Genomic DNA, 20,838 nt, shown 5'->3' with positions numbered 1-20,838 from the left:
CTGCGGCTGCGGCTGCGGCTGCGGCGCGCTGCACACGGAAGGTGAGGTTCTCGCACCCGGGCATGGTCGTGGGAGCCCGGGAGGGAGAGAGCAGCACGGAGAGAACCCCCCTGAACAGACACGCGGGGCCGGGACACTTTCCCGTTGGTTGACGACCAGCGGGTTGAACTTGTGATCGCACCCTCCTCCCCCATTCACCAAGGGTTTCGTGGTTTTGTTTTTGTGTTGAAGTGGAAATAATATTAAATACTGGAGGATACTTTTATCTTTAGTTTCTCTTAGTCTCATTCTTCCTTTTTTTTTTAATTTTTCATACCCTGGGGCGCTTTACCACCGTGTTAAGTCCTCATCACATCCTCAGTCCTTTTCACTTTTTGTTTTGAGACAGTCTCGCAGAGTTGCTGAGGCTGATCTCAAACAGATCATCCTGCTGGGCGTGTGCCACCACGCCCCGTTATCCTTAGTCTCTTGAAAATGGAACTTTGGGAAGGCCCAAAGTCGTGGTTGAAAATATGAAACTCAGGCTTTGTGGTGTTATTTAAACTAATTGACTTTTCTATTTTTGAATCATCTGTATTTCCTTTCTAGGAGACAAAGCTTTTGTAGAATTCCTGACGGATGAAATCAAGGAAGAAAAGAAAATCCAGAAGCATAAGTCCCTTCCCAAGATGTCTGGTGGTTGGGACCTGGAAGTGAACGGGACAGAAGCTAAATTAGTGCGGAAAGTTGCTGGGGAAAAGTAAGTATTGTTCTAGGGACTGGGGACTCCAAGTGATCAAATCCATGACCTTGCAGGACCTGTCCTGAACAATCCCCAACAGAGCCTTGGATTAGGCCCAGTACTTTGTTAACATGGTTTTCAAGAGAGGATTTGTTGGACCTTATGAGCTTGAGGTTGCTTATTCACTGAACACAAATCTGCTCTGGGCTGATTGTTAGGGATGCTGTGCCCTCCCTAAATTTATTTCTGGCTTCTGCTTCTCTTTATTTTTGTGGTGCTGGGGATTGAATACAGGGCCTCACATATGTAAGCACTTGTTCTATCACCAAGTGCCCCTCCCCCAGAAAAAGTTTAAAATTTTGTCTTTATTTCCCCCCCAGTAGTAGGAGTTGAAACAGGGCCTTGTGCCTTCGATGCAAGTGCTTTGCCACTGAACTACGCTTCCAGCCAAAAAGGGTTTATTTCCTTTTGTCACTTGTATTATTAGTTTCATCTTTAGGAAACCAGGGCCAGGTTGTGGAGATTTATGCTTGTTTTTTCTCTTAAAAGTTTTAGAGTTTTAGCTCTTATGTTTAGGTCTATGATCCATTTTTGCATTAACTTTTCTGTGTGGTGTGAAGTAGGACTCTGATTCATTTTTGCCTATGGTATAGTGTTTTTTTTCTCCGTGCATATGTCAGTTGTATATTCTTAACTTCACCTACTGGTGACTACACCTGGGGCATTCTACCACTGAGCTACATCCTTTTTTTTTTTTTAGATATTTTTAGCTGTAGGTGGACATAATACCTTTATTTTCTTTATTTTTATGTGGTGCTAAGGATTGAATCCAGTGCCTCATACATGCTAGGCAAGTGTTCTTTCTCTGAGCTACAACACCAGCACCCCTCCAGCCCTTTTTGTTTAAGATAGGGTCTTGCCGAGTTGATCAAACTTATGATTCTCCATCCTCAGCCCCCTGAGTCACTGGGATTATAAGTCATTTGCGTAGGGTTTTCATGACCAGTTTGGGGCCATTATAAATAATGCTCTGGTGAACATACTGCATTTCCATGCCCTGGAATTCAGCTTGATCAGCAGTGTTACAGATCAGAGATTTGTGGCAGAACCTCAAATTGCCATTCTTATAGGAAAGCAGCTTCATGGTAAGGCAACCAGTCAGTATGAATCCAGGGAGCAGCATTTAATGTACTCTTATATGGGGTGGGACCTGCTGGAGTAGCCCAGCACTTCGTTTCAGATCTCTTTATCACAGGAATTTTGACCCAAACATGATTTGCCAGGTCAGGATTCTTAACTCTTAAAGTTATTAGTTGATGTTTCTGGCCTGTTTTGTGATTGTGAAGAATGAATTGATACTGCAGCATTTATTGTGATGCCACCTTCTCAGGGGCAGATTTTGGGATGGGGAAGTTTTTGAAGGGACTTCTGTTCCATCTCATCAGCTTCTCAGCTGCTCATCTCCAGTGGATACCTGGAAAGACTAGGGCAGGCAGTATTATGAGATGGCCAGTGGACATGTGGCATTGGGCCCTGGGATGCTTGCCTGATGGAAGTAGCCCAGGTATGACTGGGTTTGGTTGAGATAACAGGCCTTGCTAATTCTACCACCCCACTCCTTGTGCTTGGGACAGAACCCAGGGTTTCATACATAGTAGGCAAGTGTTCTACCATTGAACCACACCCCCCAGCCAGGGCCTAGTAATTTAACTTTGAGCCATTGGCACATGTAGGTAATTTGCCTGTTTTAGAGTTCTACAGATAAGATGTACAGCCACCTAGGATAGAGACATTGTTTCAATAAGCTTCCATACTTAACCTGTTCTATTACTCAGTTAAAAGTATACCTTGCTATTGTGTCTTCATTTGCCTTTCTAGGATTACTGTCACTTTCAACATTAACAATAGCATCCCACCAACATTTGATGGTGAGGAAGAGCCCTCACAAGGGCAGAAGGCTGAAGAACAGGAGGTAAGCCTGTGCTGTTAACCAGACTTTACATCAGTTCTAACAGGCAAGAACAACTGGTTCTTTTTTCTTTTAATTTTTTCTCAATACTTGAAGACAGTGGACTTACAGAGCAACAGAGTCAATAGGTTCTGGCCAGTGTTAGCCCCTGGGTTTGTGGCCCCTCCTTTCCCAGGGGCTGAATACACTGCCAGGAGCCGGCTCAGGCTTCATAGTTAGGCCTGTTTTCTATTAATGGAAAGGAACTGAAACTTTTACTCCTTAAGGAATGTTCCTAACAGGTCTTAAGCTGGTAGTAAATACTGCCCATTTAACCAAGGTAGGAAAGCCAAGGGCCTCAGAGATTTTAACACTTGGTTAGGTGAGATCATATCTTAGGTTGCTGGTTTTCTTTGTTGGATCTAGGTGGTGCTTTGTCTTGAGACATTTTAGGAAGTGGCCAACTAGTGAGAGGGCCCTGGGGTCCCCAGACTGTCTGTTTGAACAGTGCCGTCTTCTGGCCTACTATGGGAGCAGAGCTCTTGTGTGCTTGTCTTAGCTACCCTGAGTGGATTTTCCCTGACCTTGGACTGCTCCCAGGGTCACCATCAGAAAAGCTTCTGCTATTACTCAGCCAGTAGGGATAGCCATTTGACCAGAACCAGTGTGCCAGCCTTTGATCCTGGTCTGTAATACAGAAAGGATTCCTGAAACAACTAAACTGGAAAGAGTGTCTTAGAGCTTTGGGCCGTCTTTTCAGTGTGTCGGTGGAGAAAGAACAGGCCCAGGAAGGTTGAGGGACTAATCTAGATCTCAATTAACTGGTACCATTAACAGGAATTCAGATTTCTTATTAAACCCTATGTGTTTTTAAAAGTAGAGTGCTAACAGAAGTAAAACTCTTTGTAATACTGTGTTAAAGATCCTGGGCTCCTTATTTGAACACCATAGCATAGGACTATGAAAATGGCTAGATATCCTAATAGTGGTGGCCATCACTGAACTACCTGATGCCTTTGCAACAGTGACTTGTACTGACTTGTTTTTTTTCCCCAGCCTGAACTGACATCCACTCCGAATTTTGTGGTTGAAGTTACAAAGAGTGATGGCAAGAAAGCTCTTGTACTAGATTGTCACTATCCAGAGGATGAGGTATGTAAGCTGGAGTGACAGTCCCTTGGCACTCCCCCAGGCAAGGAGTGTGTCCTGGGATCTTTCTGGTCCTTTTAGTAGATACTTGTGAAACTTTCTAGACCAGCAAAGCAGGGAAAGATGTGGGGGTGAGGAGAGACGGTAGTTAGAACCTGGGAGTTTCAGGCTGCAAAGCCTTTCTTTGCCTGATTCTGGCTTTTCCTGGAGAACCCTTCAGTTTTCCTAAATGCTATTTCTTCTCAGATTGGACAAGAAGAGGAAGCCGAGAGTGACATTTTCTCTATTAAGGAAGTCAGCTTTCAGGCCACTGGCGAGTCAGAATGGAAAGACACTAACTACACACTGAACACAGATTCCCTGGACTGGGTGAGTTCTGGGTAGGATGGGGGATAATTACGCCTTGTAGGGGAGGGTCTCGGTTCAAGGACAAGAAGCAGCATTTTAATTAGTAAGCATTACTGATTGTTGTTGTACTTCTTTAAACTAATAAATGTTTCTTTATAGGCCTTGTATGACCACCTAATGGATTTCCTTGCGGACCGAGGGGTGGACAACACTTTTGCAGATGAGTTGGTGGAACTCAGCACAGCCCTGGAGCACCAGGAGTACATTAGTTTTCTTGAAGACCTCAAAAGTTTCGTCAAGAGCCAGTAGAGCAATCAGAGACACTTGAAGGCCTTAATATTATGGTGAGCTTTGACCAGTGAACAAAAACTACCCTGACACCAGACTATGTGCTTTGAAGTGGTTATAATCCTAACATCATGGGGGAAAAATAAGCAAATTTAAATTATTGCTATCATGCTCTCATTTACTATTAATTTGGTAGTTTTCCTGTACAAACTATTATTTCTAGATTTTTGTATAACATAATGATGGACAATAAAATTCTTTGATCTCCTCCAAGGAAGTTTGTCTTTTCTATTTCTTCACCTTCAACCTGCATCAAAACACCAAAACAGACATGTTTGAAAAATTTTAATAAGAGATAAATTCTAAGTAAAAGATCTGTATATACAGGAAATCCTCTTACAGGATTTGAGGATTTGACATGAGTCCAGGTTGGCTCTAGAGGATCACAGCCCATGTATCACAAACCTAAATTTAAACAAAACAAGTTAGCATAAATTCAATCGTAATCCCACAAGCCTTCCCTCGATATCCCATAATATGATCAGTGAACATTCCTCGCTGGCTTGGCCCCACCACTACGCTAAGGAATCACATCTGTCCTTTACTTGACTCCATAGAGAATATATTTGGCTTTTTCTGAAAGATGCTATAACCCTAACACATAGCTTGGAACATTCCATCCCCTGGCCAGTTTCACATTTTCATATCTCAGTCCAAGCCCTTGTCATAGACCACCATCTTTTCTACCCACACCTATTTACTTCTCCCTCATCCCCATCTATGCTAAATGGCCCTATAGCCTGATCTCACTAGATCTACAAATCCAGGGAGAGGCACAGATGTATATTCAGTAATTAGGCAATCTTTTTGCTTTTTTTGTTTTTTGGAGACAAAAGAGTCTCAATAAGTGGCCCAGGTTGGTCTTGAACTCCTAGGCTCAAGGATCTTGCCTTAGCGTGCTGAGTAGCTGGAATTCTAGGGACATGCCACTGTCCTAGCTGGTTCCCTCTTTTAACTGTCATTCTTATCTCTCTAGCATTTGGCCTGAGACTTTCACACTCCAGGAGCTACTACAATCATCTGTGCAGGTGACTCACTAGTTCATTATCCTAAGAAGGCAAAAGCTGAGGCCATCTGACCCGTGCCTCTTCAGCTCTTCTTCCTCCATTTATATAAAGATTAAGCACCTATTTAGATGCTAGGCATTGGGAGTAAAATAAAGGTATGATCCTTGCCCTAAAGGACAAAAGACATCAACAGGTAACTGTAGCCCTCACATTTCACAACTACACACTCTAGGTGAACTGGGCTGTGCAAAATGAAATAATCACAGAGACAGAAATACCTTTTTCTTTGGGTCCTGTGATGGCTCCTCTGACCTTAGGGGTCCATGGAAAGAGAGAGGAGCAAAGTTCTGAACCCTTTTTTATTGTGAAAAAGCCATGCAAATGAGGTAAGGGGTAGGATTACAAAGGAATAGCTCAATCCCTGCAGGTAGCAGGTGACCCCTACACCTGGAGCCATGCCTTGTGATTGGTCAGAGCCTCATGCTTCAGGACTGGAAGGCATGGTCATTCAGAGTGGCTCACCACGTGCAGCAGCATTAAGAGGGCTCATGGTATCAGGTACAGTTGGGAGCCCATAAAAGACTGGCCAGTTTTATGTGAAGGGTTAGGTTTTACTGAGTATCTGGCATGCTGTAGTGTTCACTAATCCCGAAGTTCCCCTTGCCGGGAGGCCTAGAAGCTATAACATGTCATAGTGATGACTACTTCATTACATTGATTACTGTAAAAGACACTAGTTCTTATAAGAAGCTTAAGGTTTCAAGACAAATGACACCCATACCTACTTAGAGTCCTGTCCCTCACACATGAGTTACTACTTAGGGACCTAGAATCTGACCTTGTACCTCTATGAAGATTCTTGTTGAGAGACTAGCCTTATGCTGCTGTGCTGTGCTTCCTGTCCCATATCTATTTGCAGAGGTGGTGCCAGGATGGCTACCTGGGTTTTATGACCATGACCTGATCTGAGGAGTCCAAGACCACTGAAGCAGATCTAACGAGCAGACAGTGCAGCTGGACACCATGATCCTAGGCTGCCTCTTTGCTTTTCAGCAAATGAAGATGAATGACTGATCTTTTAGGTGAAGTTAACTTCACTTTCTATGAAGTAAATGCTTCAAAAAATAAACCATTAAACATTTACCTGTCTCTAAAGATTATTTCCACCAAAATGGGAATAAAAGAAACTGCTGATCTGCTCTTACCACTGGGTCCCATGGGAAGCTTACCAGACAGTACATGAGAAGACTGGGCTTTTCTTCTGTTCCATCAGTGACTGAAAATTCAGGGGTATGGGGACAATGTGTACTGTGGTCATTTACACTATCTTCTAAATAGGTACGAAGCTTCTGTTCTGACAATTCTGGAGACTGAAAAATAAAATTCAACTGCAACTAAGTTACGTGATTGTCAACAGGTTCAAAATAATTATTCCTCATGCCAACCAATGTAACTCTAGCTCAATTGCTGTGATTGGATTGATTCCTTGAAGCTTTAAAGACAGTCCTGGGCCTAAGACTGTGCGAAGATCTCCATATTTAACTGCCTCTCCAGTACTATCCATTCGGTCTTCAAAACACTGACTGCCACTCACAGCAGGAACATTCAGGAAGAGCAGGCTACTTTCTAACAACCTGCTTCTGCAGCCACTGGCTCAGTGTATTCTTACTAAGAATCAGCAGTGTCTGCTCCCAGATCTATTTGTGCTAACTGAACTTGCTACTGTATCTCTGAGATTTTATTTATGTAAACTAATGATACTGTATGAAAATAAAGTTTTATTTTTATGATAATAGAGTTTAGGAAACATTCAAAAGGATAAGTTGTTTAAAAAAAAATCTGTTAAGTAAAAGAAAAATCCTAAAGTTCTATATTCAGCTTCTTGATCAACTTCAAAGGGATGAAACTGTACAACTTTAGACTAAGCAATATAGGAGTTGTTTTCAAAGTTGTTAGGAACTCACTATAAAATTATTCATTTTTATAATTTGCCATTTTAAGCAACTGCTCAATGAACTGGCAAACTTGCTGCCCCAGCATGTCTGAAAAGAGGGTTCCTTATGCATTTTAAGGTTACTGAGGTTTACATTCTAAATATTGGTGTCTTCATATACAGAAACTTTCTATGGAAGATCAGAGACAAGTGCTTCCAAACCTCTGTGATCACTCTATAGACTGGAAGCAGTGGTGGGAGACACACTGCCTACGGGGTGGGGGAGAAGGGGACAAAAGCCCTGATTTGTATGAAGTGTTTGCCAATTTCCATGCTGCATATGTTCTTCCCATGGCTGATGTGAGGCTACCAATCTGGTGTTGCTGAACACAAAATCAGGAAGAGATGTGTATATAAGCTTCAGCCCATGACTGAAGGTTCTTTAAAAAACAGATGTATTTGGAAAGAGATAGCACAAAACCTTTATGTGGAATACTTACATGAGATGGGATGTACAGGCCACATTGACACACAACCACACCATTTGTTATTCTCAGGTTGTACCTAGAATCAGAATTAGGATCTTCTATTATCATGGTGGTCAGACCTGGGCCCTCCGAACTTCTCATGCAACAAATTTTTGGCGGGGAGGGGGATCCCACTCACCTTGGAATGAGGGATGGGAACCAATAATGCTAAAAAATTTGAAGACTCTTACTTTGTACAAACAGGACAAATGAGGGGCTTCGCTTCCCACTCAGCCAGCATGATGCTGAGATACTGTTCATCAAACTGCAAGCTCTTCTCATACTCGCTGATAATGGACTGTTCTGCAAGGCAAAAGGCAGTAGGAGTGCCTCACCATGTTTTCCCGGGGATGTCCTGTATTTAATGCCAGGTTTCACCTTCAAAAGTCTCTTCCACCTAAGGTAAAGATTCAGGCAAAACTCAGGCTAACATCTTGTTGGATCTCCGCAGCCCCCATCTACCACCTCCTTGTGAGCACAGAAGATAAAGTAGGCTAAGGGACAAGGAGATAATTTTCACATATCTCTACAGGCCACAGGAGTAAAGGTGTGAAATGTCGGAGTCTCAAGAGCAAATGGAGAAAGCTGATACTTACAGAGCATTTACTTCTGACATTAGGCTCACTGTTAAGCCTCAAGTGATCAGTTTCTCAATGGCTGAGTACTCAGAACCTATGTTGTTCAGAATCTGTGTTGATTGATTCAGCAAAAGTACAACAGTACCTAATGTGTGCTAGTCACAGGGGCACAGAGATAAAAAAGATTGCTCTGCCCTTGATGAACTCACAATCCAGACTTTAGACACAGAAGCAACCAACTACGGCTGTGCTCATTTGTTTACATACTGTCTGTAACTGCTTTTCCATCACAACAGTAGAGAGTACTTGGGATAGCTGGCCTTTTATAGAAAGGTTGCTGACCCCTGTTTTAGAATGTTCCAACTGGCTGACGGTAGCACAGCACAGTAAAACCTTATCATTTTAGAATTTTTAGTTAAATATACTCTGAAAGAAAGATTTACTGGGTCATGTGTTTCATCATTCAGACAGGTTCTGTAGGCAGGGGGAAGAGAGAATCAATTACAAAAAGAAAATAACTAAACTTTAAGAACTTCACAATCCAAATGAAGTCAATCATAACAGCTATCTTTTGCAGAGCACTTACTATGCTTTAAATGCTGCTTAAATCCTCTACATATATTAGTTTCTTCACTATAAATATCTTTATTTCAAAGGTGAAGGAACTGAGGGATGGGAAAATTAATTACTTTGCTCAGTTCCACACAATTTATAAGTGGTAAAGCTGAGAAATGTCTCTTTACGGTCTGGTTCAAGAATGTGTGCTCATGCATTACCATAATAATAGCTACTGATTACTGAAAGCTTTCTGCATGTCAGACATTGCTCTAAGTTCTCTACACATATTATTTAAGCCTTATGACAAACTTACAGGGCAGGCCTATCATCTCTATTTTACAGATGATAAAGATGAAACCTAGTCAAGATAAGACTATATGGAATAAAAGACAATTATATGAGGTGCTAAAATTATGTATTCTCCATAATGCTATAACATCTCAAGGAGTAATGTTCACAAGATCCTGGGGAATCAATAAAGAATGGATGAGAGAAATGGCATTTAAATTGGGTAAAGCAAGGGATATGACCATGCACCACTCCACTGCATCCTGTAAAGTGACATGTTTACTATTAACCATTTTTTCTTTGTTTTATTTTTTTAATGAGGAGTCTTACTATATTGCCCAGGCTGGCTGGCCTCAAAGTCCTGGGCCCAAGCAATCCTCCCATCTCAGCCTCTGGAGTAGATGGAACCACAGGTTCAGGACACTGCACCTGGCTAAACCTATTAATAAAGAGCAGGACAGAACAAATGTGGGAAGTGGATTCACAAAATTTTGCTTCCCAGCTCCACTGATTCATTAATTGTACAATCTGTGTGAGAACACCACTTTCTAATATAATAAGATCTTATAGGGTAGATAAAGGGAAAGCAATACCATAGAATGAAAAAAAGTTGTTAGCACAAAACAGCAAAGCCCAGCACCCTAGAGATTCTTATTATTAGGAAGACAGACAGTCAAAAATTCAGAGTAAAACCAAAGAATTCTAGACACTTGACTGAAGATAGTGATAGAAAAGGCCAGTACTAAGAGTGGTTAAATACAGGAAGGACCACTGCCTAGGGTTACCTTGATCAATCAGCTCCTGCTGGATTTCCTCTAGCACAGCCAAGTCCATTGGCAAGCTCAACTATAAAAGAAAGTGGAATCATCTTAAATTTGAATTATTAATCTGTCCCCAAACCCAACAGTAATTCATACTTAAAGGCTGGCTTAAGAACCCAGATTTGCTGGGCATGGTGGCACATGCCTATAAGCCCAGAAATTTAGAAGGCTGAGGCAGGAGGATCACAAGTTCAAGGCCAGTCTCAGCAACCTAGAGAGGTCCTAAGCCACTTAGCAAGACTTTATCTCAAAATAAATAAAAAGGGGTCAGAATGTAGTTTAGTGGTTAAGTGCCCCTGGCTTCAATCTCTAGTACCAAAAACAAAATAAGAAAACAGATTTACCTGAAAAATCAGTCCAGTCCTCCAACAGACTATGCTGAAAACGGGGTAATGTGGTCATGTTAAGTCATTGACAAAGGATCAAACTAGCCAGTGATAAAATAACACTGTCAAATTTGGGGCAGACAGTATAGGGCTGTAGTTAAATATATGTTCTCCCAAGGTTATATAACCAGGAAGAGTTCTTAGTCTTTATAAGCCTCAGTTTTGACCTCTGTAAAGTGGGAATAAAACCCACCCAAGAGGACTATCATGAGTAGTAACTGTGGTGATGTAAGGCAAGCCACTGAACAGTGCCTTCCTATAATATAGTGCCTTGATAGTTTCAAAGCAGTTTCGGAGTTTTTTTCATATAGTCCTTACAATATTGACATTATTTTCTTCATTTTATAAATGTAAAAGCTAAAGCTCAAAGAGAGTGAAGTTAAGAGTCAGTAGCAAAACCAGAATTAGGATTCCTGAACTCCTGACCTCCAATCTAGTACTCTTCCTGATACACCATAAACGATTTCCTATTCATATTCAGTTTCCAACTTTGGCTGAGACTGTAATCAGAATGTTCCTAGAGACTTTTAAGAAGTCAAATTCCTAGTTCATGCCTAATTAATCAAAATTCCCAAGAGTGGAGACAAAAATTTCTTTACAGTTTCATAAGTGATTATGTTGCAAGTATATAGCAGGTCTACAGTCTAGTATTTAGGAACCACTGACCTAGAATAATTTAATGTTAAAGGCAGAAGAGCCTGGATCAAAGGCTGTTAGAATTCAAATTAGGGGTTGGAGAGTCAGTGGGTTTAGAGGGAATGCATAAATAGGTACAAAGAAGACACTAGGATTTCTTCATGGTGCAACTCCTTCTCTGAAAACACTTATCCAAGCCTGACCTGAGCCAAAGCCTCTGGACAGTACTCGCTTGACTGCAAAGACTTCCATTCTTCTTCCATCACCTCTTGCACTAGAAGGGCATTCTGACCTCTCCCTGGCATACTGCTCCCAATCTGGCGGTAACTGTTCAGGAGCCTGTCCCGGCTGTTTCTCATTCTCTCCAGGCATCCCTTGGAAAAAGCAGCAAGATGGGGGGAAATCAATTCCATAAAAAAAAAAAAAAAAAAAAAAAAACCTCAGATTACTTGACAAAATGTTAAAGAAAATTTATAGACACAAAATTTCCATTATACTCCTAACTACTGTTATTTTTGCATATCCTTGTCCAGTCCTTAATCGCATGTAGATGAGTAAAATTATAATACTTTGTTCACATATTTCCAGATCACCATATTTCGTATTCTATCTTCAATGCCAAGTATGTAGCAGGTCTACAATCTAGTATTTAGGAACCACTGACCTAGAATAATTTAATGTTATTTAATGTTATCCTTAACGATTGGGTGCATAATATCTTATTTACTATCCTATTAGAGGACATTTATATTGCTTTCAAATTCTTGCTACTTTAGAGGTGGCTATGGTAACAATGTTTCTCAACTCAAGGTGATTTTATTCACCAGGGTACATTGTGACAAGGCCTGGGTGATATTTTTGGTTGTCACAACTCTTGTGGTAAGACCATAATAATATTTAATGGGCTAGAGGCCAGGGATACTACATTTAAAATTTTTACAAAGTACAGAACAGCCCTACACAATAAAAACTATCTCTCTCAAAATGTCAACAGCCACGGTTGAGAAACAAAATTTTTCTAATATCAGATTATTTTCCTGGAATATACACACTTGGAGAGGCAGTATCTTACTAGGGACTATGTTGTCTAAAGAAGAGGACAGAACTGAGGAGAGTTAACAATACAAACTTGGCAACAAACTCTTCTGACTCCTCTCTAGAATAAAAACAATTTCTACCTCACATGTCAAAACTATACAAAGTGCTTCTTTCCGTGTCCAATTAATAATAGGGGATGGTGTTATTGTAGAGGTGAGGAGAGTGCGATCACGATCACACTTCAAGTTTTGAAACTGGCCAGAATTCAAAAAGCAAAGCTTAGAGAGTCTGAGCCCACACAAGGTAATCCCACACCCGTCGGGCCAAAAACCCGGGAAGAGGCAGGCGGTGACCAAGACCCAGGAAGCAGCAGGAAGTTTGGGTTCCGGGTCCACCTCCACTGGCCAGGGGCTCTAGGCACCTGCCTCATAGAGCATTGAAGAGTTGAAGGCACAGAGGACAACGGCCCTTGGGATGGATTCAAGGAGTGACCATGGCCCAAACCCCACACTCACCTGCCTGAAAGCCTCTTTCCAGGACGCCGAGCCCACCTGTTTGTACAGCGAGCGTCGCCGAGATCCAGCAGGTTCTGCCATCTCTTAGAGGGAGTCGCTGCCAATTGCCCCGCCCCTGGGAACGCGCATAGACCTCTGGGAGTTATAGATTCTGTGGAAGATCGCGCGTGGATAGCAAGGAATTCTGGGAAGTGTTTTACAGATCAGCCCCACGCGAGACTGATTTGGACCATCTAAGGGTAGGTAGGTGGATGAAGAAGTGTCGTTTATGAAGTCAAGCCAATCTGGACTAAGAGCGGTAAGTCCTGAAGGAAAGTTCTGGATGCCTGGGTTTACCCGTATGGAGGTGTTCGAGATGCAATGACATACGCAGACCTCCGTCTTTACCTTAGGTATTAGATTCCGAGCAGAGAACCAAGGCTGACTCTAAAGAAGCACTGTTCTATTCACCTTGGCCCGCCCACTTTGACTTCTTAATGAATACCAACCTGGCAATTGGCTTGCCCTTGAAGATGCCCTTGCTTGATAGGCTAGTTCTCCTAAGTCCCGCTCCTAGCGCTAAAGTCGTGTTTCTGGGCTTCCTGTTCGATGATTGGCTGAAGCAATGGATGGCTAGCCGAGGATAGGCTGTGCTCAGCGGCGGGTCAAGCAACTGTAGCGAGGAAAGCAGTTGGGTCAAGATGGCGACTGCCGAGGGGCCGGTAGGCGACGGTGATCTGTGGCAGACCTGGCTTCCTAATCACGTTGTGTTTTTGCGGCTCCGGGAGGGACTGAAAAACCAGAGCCCAACAGACTCTGAGAAACCGGCTTCTTCATCATTGCCCTCATCGCCGCCTTTGCCGCCGCAGTTGCTGACGAGAAACCTGATCTTCGGCCTCGGCGGAGAGCTCTTCCTGTGGGACGGAGAAGGCAGTTCCTTCTTAGTGGTTCGCCTCCGAGGCCTCGTCGGTGGTAGTGAGGAGCCTTCGCTCTCCCAGTACCAGGTACGGCCTGGCCATCTTGAATGAGACCCTCGGTCGGGATCTGAACTTGTTTTTGTGTTTCGTTCTCATCTTGGCTGTTTTTCATCTTCTGGTGGGTGTGCTGTGCTGTTCGGGGACAACCCACTTCAAGCGGAAAAGCCCTTTCTATCCAGCATGTTTATTGACTCCTACCCTGCCCGACACTTGGCGGAACTCACGCTGTTCGGTGCTTGTGTTCCGGGGGTCTGGGAGGAAGGGGAGGACCGTGGAATACTTAATAAAACGTCGGTGATGGTTAAGTACTCTGAAGAAAACCAGTAGGGTAAAGGGATAGAGAATGTGTGGCGGAGTGGCTATTTTTAGAGGTTGTTCTAGAGAACCGTATTTTATGTCGTGACACTCAAATGGGTATAATCATAACTTTCTCTTGGGTTGTGAGCATTGCCAAGATAGTGGAGTTGAAAGCAAGTTTCAAGCCTGAGATGGAGGAACTAATTTTTAATTATTATTTCCTTTTAGTAAATTAGTTCATTCCCCAAATTGGAAATTTTTGGTATCGCCAGTAGCGCGTGAAAGTGAGTGTGATCGGAAAGTATGCCAGACTTGCAGGGATCAAACATCGCTTTGTGTAGATGTTTATTTGTAGGAAATTGGCCCTCCTTTTTCATTTTAAAAGTAAGTGTGGCAACCATTTTAGTGAATAACATCTGTTACGTGCCATGGACTAATTCTTTTTGAAAGGTGATTTGATTTTAACAAGCTACTACTAATGCTTCTGCAGTTTTCAAACAAAGTCAAGAGTCTAGAATCTGTTTACTGTAAAACTTAAGTTAAGAATAATTATTAGGTGTTCAGCACCCAATTTTTTTCTTTTCTTTTTTCTTTACCCTCTTTTTTAAGAGATGGGGACTTTGTATGTTGCACAGGCTGGCCCTCAATTCCTGGTCTCAGATGATCCTCTCAGCTTCCCAAGTAGCTGGGACCACAGGTGCACACCATTGCATCTGGATCCAGCACACAGTATTATCATAGCATTCTATATGCTATGTAGCATTTTGCACAGTAAACTATTTAAAATTATTTATTTATTGTCTTTCTAGACCACAAAATTGGGAGTGTGTGTATTTGTGTGTGTGTGTGTGTGTGTCTACCCTAACTCATTTTTGTTTCCCCAGTGCATGACAGTGCCTGGAATATGTAAGCTCTCAGTAAATACTAGTGACCATCTTCAAAACCTTCAGACTTCTAGAATCTCAAAAACTCAAGGTTAAAAAGAAAGCAGTTATCATGCATTATAACATTGAATATTAATAAAAGCATGAGTAGTGACTTTAAGAACAACAATAACAAAAACTTAGTTTCTGGGATTGTTACAAATAAACTAATGTGATCAGATATGTATCAGAAGCAAGGTTTCAATCCTCTGTTTGGTTTGAGTTTCAGTCAAAATCAAGTAGAAAGAAGTTGGGGATTGAATATAGAGAACAGAAGGAAAGAACCTCTGATGAGAAAAAAAGTCAATGTGTTTAGAAACAGCAAAGGCAGCTAAAAGACACATGCTTACAGACATCCATAACAATAAGTAGAAGTCTCATATTTTGGAACAGTCTGATCTAAAATGATTTTGACTTAGGATGTTTCTCTAAACATAAAAAAGGCGACATATTGGCAGTCTCATAATTTTATAACTGAAAGTAGAAAGAAAATGGGGATCTGAGGTAGTTATGAGAGAAAAAATGGAAAGTACCAATAGAAAAAGTGAATTTTTTGAGGACATATACCAAGACAAATAACTTATTGGAACCCCCTTAAAATATCGTGTCTCATCTTTTCTATATCAGCATTAAAGCAGCATTCTGCTTGCTGCAAAAGTTCTTGAAACCATTTTATTGTATTATAATAGTTATTTATTAATACTTCTGAGTTTATTTTGTCTACTCATTAAATACACACACACACACACACACACACATATATATATATATATACACACACACGCATATATATACACACACACACACATATATATATTGGAGGGGTACTGGGGATTGAACCCAGGGGGTGCTTAATCACTGAATCATATCCTGAGCCCAGTTTTTATTTTATTTTGAGACATGGTCTCGTAAGTTGCACTAAGCACATATTGAAAGTCTATGATGTGCCACATGCTAAGCTAGGATACAGAGAAGAGTGGCACATTTCAAGTAATCCATAGTTATATGTGTGAATTGAGCAAGTAAAAAAGTCAGTTAGAATGCAGAATAGTGGAATTATCCAGAAGGAACTGTGAAACTACAGAAAAGATACATTTATTCTTGCTCATAAGATCAGGAATATTTTCTTGGGGAGAAAAAGGCATAGAAGCCCAGTTTCTGAGAATGTGCTAAGTCTTGTTAGCTGGCTAATAAGAAAAGTGGCACTGTAGCAAGAGGAACGGTTGCACCAAAACAAAGAGGCATAATCATGGTTTCCCAGAAATACAGATTCATCTGATTGGTGTAAAGAACAAGTGGGGAATGGTGGAATTTGAAACTGGAGTTGTAGGTGTAGGTTGAGGCTTGAAAAATTAGGTGTAATAGTCTTTAATTATCATAAAGTGGGGAAATCTGATGCATTTGTTTATTATTTCAGTCTAAATGACTAAAAATGTTTCATCAACCCAAGTGTTGGTACTTACCCAGAATGCTTTGTTGTCCTATAATTATAGAAAATTAGAGCATTATAGTGGTTTCAAATGTCTACCATGTATATTTACATTAAAAATAACTATGTTGACCAATTTGCTTTAATTTTCAGAGATTACTTTGCATAAATCCACCTCTTTTTGAAATTTATCAAGTCTTGTTAAGTCCAACCCAACATCATGTAGCACTCATCGGAATAAAAGGACTTATGGTATTAGAATTACCTAAAAGATGGGGGAAGAATTCTGAATTTGAAGGTGGAAAAGCAACAGTGAATTGTAGGTAAGTTGTATGTCTACATAATTTGTTGTACGTACAGAGAATTATTCAATATCAGGGATTCTTAAAGTATGGTTAGTATGTTACTGTTGAACCTGACCATTCCTTATGGTCTTCAGACTGGCTTCTGTGATATGAATGCTTATAGTATATGTGTGGTTATTCTTTTATTCTGCTTGAATTGTCACATTTCTGTCTTATTGGAAGTTAGGCTATGTTTTGAATTTGTTAGAAATATGATCTTTAAAAAGCACATATTGTCTAGGAGCCAGAAGTTTGCTTAGATGTTTATTTTTATATATAATTTCTTTTTGAAAAAATAAAGAAAAATGAAGATCTGAATGATTACTGAAAAGAATATAAGGTGGAGACCTTTTATTAGCTCTATAGTATATAAGTGAAATCCCTTTGTATATTTTCTAGATCTGATTCCTAAATTTCAAAATAATAATGATAATTTCTTACTAATAAAAAGATCAGATCAGATACTGTTTTGAAAAATGTTTGTAAAGCACTGATAAAATATGCTACAATTGAGAAAATGCTTTTATTTCAATTCTGTAATATTGATTGAATAAGTGCTTTGAATGCTGTCTCCTCAAGATTTAACAGAAAAATTTGAAGGAAAGAAAAGCAGTGAATATTAAAATAGATTATTGTTTCATCCATGTTCTAAAAATATTTTTGAGAAATTTGTTATCTTTATTTTAGCACCACTCCAGTTGCTGAGAGATTTTTCACCAGTTCTACCTCTCTGACTCTAAAGCATGCTGCCTGGTATCCAAGTGAAATGCTAGATCCTCACATAGTGCTGTTAACATCAGACAATTTAATAAGGTAAATTTTCTTTTTACCTCTCTTGTACCTTTGCAAGTGTGAAGGCTCTTTTTCACTTTGCTCATTCACAGCTCAGGTTTACACTAAATGAGTCACTGGATGTTCGAATGCTTTTATTTGATGGCTATTGTAACTCATTCTCATTCATAAGAATTGCCAAACTGCTTTCCCTAAGTTACATGCTTTAATTTCTGCTGTTCCTTCTCAACTAGTCTTCCTGCCTCCAGTATCTCTGTTCCTATTCCTTCCTATAAGTACTGTTTTCCCCAAACTTTTTATCATGTCACCCTTTGGTGATAGTGTATCACAGGGGAAAGAGAATATAAGTAGAAATGAGAAATTTGAATCTTTCCTCCACAGCCACTTCTATTATCTTTGAGATCTTAAGCTTCTTTTGGAGGCAAAGGGGCTTAGTTTCCAATTTTTAAAATGAGCAGATTTGATTTGATAATTTCTGAAGCCCCTTCCAAGCTTTGTACTCTGTGATTAAATGCTCTATCCCCACTCAGTTAACTTTCTGGATCTGTCTTTTGTAAAAAGTTTTATCAGGAGAACTCAACTAAACAGAGGTATAAATATCTCCAGTTATATTTTTTCCTAATCACTGCTTTTTACCTGTTCTCTATCAAATCTTGCTTCCCTGCGGAATGGTTGACCCCCTTAATAGCATCTTATACAGATTCCTTGGCTTTCTGGTTACTTTTAATTACTAAAACTTAGTGTGTCTCATTAAAGCTCTGCTTGTGAAGTCAGTTTTCAAAACCATTATCCAAGACCCTTCATAGGTCAGACCTATGTCTGGAGGGACCTGAAATGATTAGAGAGGGTGTGCTCCTTTTTCATAATTTCACTCCACACAGTGAAGTGTAGAGATTGAGGCTGCCTCCTCTTTCTTCTCTTCTTCAGAGTGGGGATAGAGAGGGTGAGTGGGTGAGGCAGAGATCTTACCTGACTGATTGCTTTCAGGGAAGGGCAGGTATTCCTGATCTTGGTTTAATTTATTGCATCTGTTGCTTATTATCTCTAATGATATGGTAATCTCTGCACAGATGGGGTGTTTTGGGGGCCCAGGTTTAACTGTTAGCTACCTCCATCACTGAGGAGATCTCTCTCCCATGGCTTCTGTCAGCTATCCATGCCCTAAACCCTCTCTGAAGATGGAGTATTTGCAAACTTGATATCTCCTGTGCCTTATCACCTGCTGTGGTCTTTTATATGGAGCAGAAGTCTCTTCTCTGCCTTCCAAGGGCTGCAGAGAACTGGATGTACTATACCATAATCCTTTCTTAGGCTGCTCTAGCATACCTTCTTTAGAAATTTCCAGATAAATACTTAAAGTATATGCATGCTCTTAGACCCTTGGATGTAACAGGAGATTCATCCTAGAATTTCCTTGATGGCTTATAGATTTCTGCAACTTACCTTGCATTCAGGTAAGCACCATTCTCCCTTATTATAAGTACCTCCAAATCTGCCTGGTCCTTCTCTAAGAGCCTTCCTTGCTCACCCATTTGGCTTTGAAGTTGAAGGTAAAGAAAGAGGGGAAGGGAAACTGCCCCATTACAAACATGATTCTGTAATCCCAAGAACTCTTAGACACTTTCTCTTCTTAACCTTCTTGTTATATATGCTGGGAAAATGGTAGTGAGATAGCATAGGTCTCGTCCTTACTTCCTCATGTTAACTCATGTTAAGCTTTAAAGGAAGTATCTGGTCCCATTTCTTTCTTCTTTTTTTTAGGTACTGGGGTATTGAACCCAGCCAAAGGTACTTTACCACTGAGCCAAATCCCTAGCCCTTATTATTTTTTAATTTTAAATCAGGGTCTCATTAAGTTGTTTAGAGCCTTGCTTAGTTGCTGAGGCTGACCTCGAACTTGTGATCCTCCTACCTCAGCCTCTTGAGTGTCTGGGATTACCCTATCTGGCTGGTCCTAAATATTGAAGATTCTTTTAAAAATATGGGTTATTTAGCGGTTCTCATTCCCTAAACTTTGACAGAAAGAACAATGAGGGCAAAAGGAGATTCCCACTCATTGTTATGAGAAACATTTCTTTTATTGTTCTCCAACAAAATATTGCTTGAATTACTACTGTGTCTTTTGAAGTCAGTGATGACTTGTAGGAACCTAGGAAGACCAAAGTGAATGTGCATTTATTTGGAGCAATTTGTCATTACAAATATTTTTTTAAGTACTTGTCACATTTTATTGATAATGGAGTAAACCAAGTTTAAAAATTCTTGGTGGAGGACTGGGGTTGTAGCTCAGTGGTACACTCGCCTAGCATGTGTGAGGCACTGGGTTCGATCCTCAGCACCACATACAAACAAAGATGTGTCCACCGAAAACTAAAAAATAAATATTAAAATTCTCTCTCTCTCCTCTCTCCTCCCTCCCTCCCTCTCTCTCTCTCTCTCTCTCTCTCCAAAAAAAAAAAAAAAATTCTTGGTGGAAAAAAGATAAGTGACCAATTTAGTGCAGACTTTGGGGGTGACATTTGATTTCTAAGAATGACATTACCAGCCTTTTGAAAAATAGTTTCCCTTTTAATATAGCCATACACACTGTGAAATATGTTACCTTTTTTTGTTTGTTTTTTACACTAGGGATTTAATGCAGAGACACCACTGAGCTCTACACCCCAGCCCTTTTTTTATTTTTATTTCAAGATAGGGTCTACTTGAACTTGCTATCCTCCTGCCTCATCCTCCTGAGTTGCTGGGGTTACTGGCATGTGTCACCACACTGGTTAAATTACTTTCAATTTAAATGATTTTTGGAAAAAAATTTTTTTTGACTTTTATACTTTTCCCTTGAGAAAATATGGATGATATGATATAGTGTTTTCATATAACAAAACACATATAGATTGCAAGCTAAATGTTATTCATATTTGGGCATTTGGAATGTAAAGAAGATATTTCCTTTAGGTGTCTAATAGAGACAGATAATTATAACTAAAGGGAAGCTAGCAGGCTTGGGGCAATAGTGAAATGATTAGGCAGAGAGTATAGCTGAGGACCCAGGATGGAAAACATGAGGTGCAATGGTATAGGCTTCTCAGAGTTTTTGAATAAGGCTGAATACTTATAATCTGACTGACTAATCTGATGCACACTTGTAATCTAACTGACTTGGGAGACTAAAGCAGAGGATTGCAAGTTCGAGGCCAGCCTGGGCAACTTAACAAGATCCTGTCTCAAATAATAAAAAGGGCTGGGAATGTAGCTCAGTGGTAGATACCCATGGGTTCAATCCCCATTGCGGGGGGGGG

General features: G+C 40.5%; 3 protein-coding genes across 9 annotated transcripts in view; 2 read left to right on the top strand and 1 right to left on the bottom strand.

The window, feature by feature from the left end:
* The window catches only part of LOC107159354 (complement C1q binding protein), a 5,085-nt gene extending 358 nt beyond the window's left edge, over nt 1-4,727 (top strand). Inside the window, 6 exon segments of the mRNA XM_015505916.2 lie at nt 1-41; nt 589-739; nt 2,600-2,693; nt 3,726-3,821; nt 4,065-4,187; nt 4,326-4,727. The exon segment at nt 1-41 is cut by the window's left edge and continues 24 nt beyond it. Coding sequence (XP_015361402.1) covers nt 1-41; nt 589-739; nt 2,600-2,693; nt 3,726-3,821; nt 4,065-4,187; nt 4,326-4,475 — 655 coding nt within the window. The 3' untranslated portion in view covers nt 4,476-4,727.
* Nucleotides 4,612-13,282, bottom strand: Rpain (RPA interacting protein). Of its 7 annotated transcripts, XM_015505913.2 has the most exons (8): nt 12,802-13,184; nt 11,452-11,622; nt 10,191-10,251; nt 8,173-8,284; nt 7,955-8,018; nt 6,751-6,891; nt 4,855-4,919; nt 4,612-4,761 (listed from the first exon to the last, which is right to left on the bottom strand). In XM_015505913.2, the coding sequence occupies exons 1-7, from the start codon at nt 12,880-12,882 to the stop codon at nt 4,890-4,892; spliced, it is 660 nt and encodes a 219-aa protein (XP_015361399.1). In that variant the 5' UTR covers nt 12,883-13,184; the 3' UTR covers nt 4,612-4,761; nt 4,855-4,889. The 7 variants fall into 7 exon arrangements, 5 of the variants coding, with proteins under 5 accessions (XP_015361399.1, XP_015361397.1, XP_015361400.1 ...); XR_007345688.1 differs by having other exon boundaries at nt 4,855-6,891; nt 12,802-13,203; XM_015505911.2 differs by lacking the exon at nt 4,612-4,761 and having other exon boundaries at nt 4,785-6,891; nt 12,802-13,203.
* Nucleotides 13,283-13,330: 48 nt separating this feature from the next.
* Nup88 (nucleoporin 88) overlaps nt 13,331-20,838 on the top strand; it is a 29,590-nt gene continuing 22,082 nt past the window's right edge. Inside the window, exons 1-3 of the mRNA XM_015505909.2 lie at nt 13,331-13,784; nt 16,560-16,729; nt 17,438-17,563. Of these exons, the coding sequence (XP_015361395.1) occupies nt 13,482-13,784; nt 16,560-16,729; nt 17,438-17,563 (599 nt within the window). The 5' untranslated portion in view covers nt 13,331-13,481. The remainder of the gene's footprint in view (nt 13,785-16,559; nt 16,730-17,437; nt 17,564-20,838) is intronic.

This window comes from Marmota marmota, unplaced genomic scaffold (genome assembly GCF_001458135.2).
Source record: "Marmota marmota marmota unplaced genomic scaffold, marMar, whole genome shotgun sequence".
NCBI lineage: Eukaryota > Metazoa > Chordata > Mammalia > Rodentia > Sciuridae > Marmota > Marmota marmota.
The sequence above is the reverse complement of the archived record's forward strand: the minus strand, read 5'-3'. Positions and strand labels throughout refer to the sequence as shown.

Excerpts from the sequence above, each read along its gene's own strand:
- Rpain (XM_015505911.2), bottom strand. The coding sequence starts at position 12,882 with ATGGCAGAACCTGCTGGATCTCGGCGACGCTCGCTGTACAAACAGGTG. Across the intron at positions 10,252-11,451 it reads GTCCAGAGGCTTTGGCTCAG|TTGAGCTTGCCAATGGACTT; the intron begins GTCAGGCTTGGA and ends TTTCTTTTATAG. Across the intron at positions 8,285-10,190 it reads GCAGGAGCTGATTGATCAAG|AACAGTCCATTATCAGCGAG; the intron begins GTAACCCTAGGC and ends TTTGCCTTGCAG.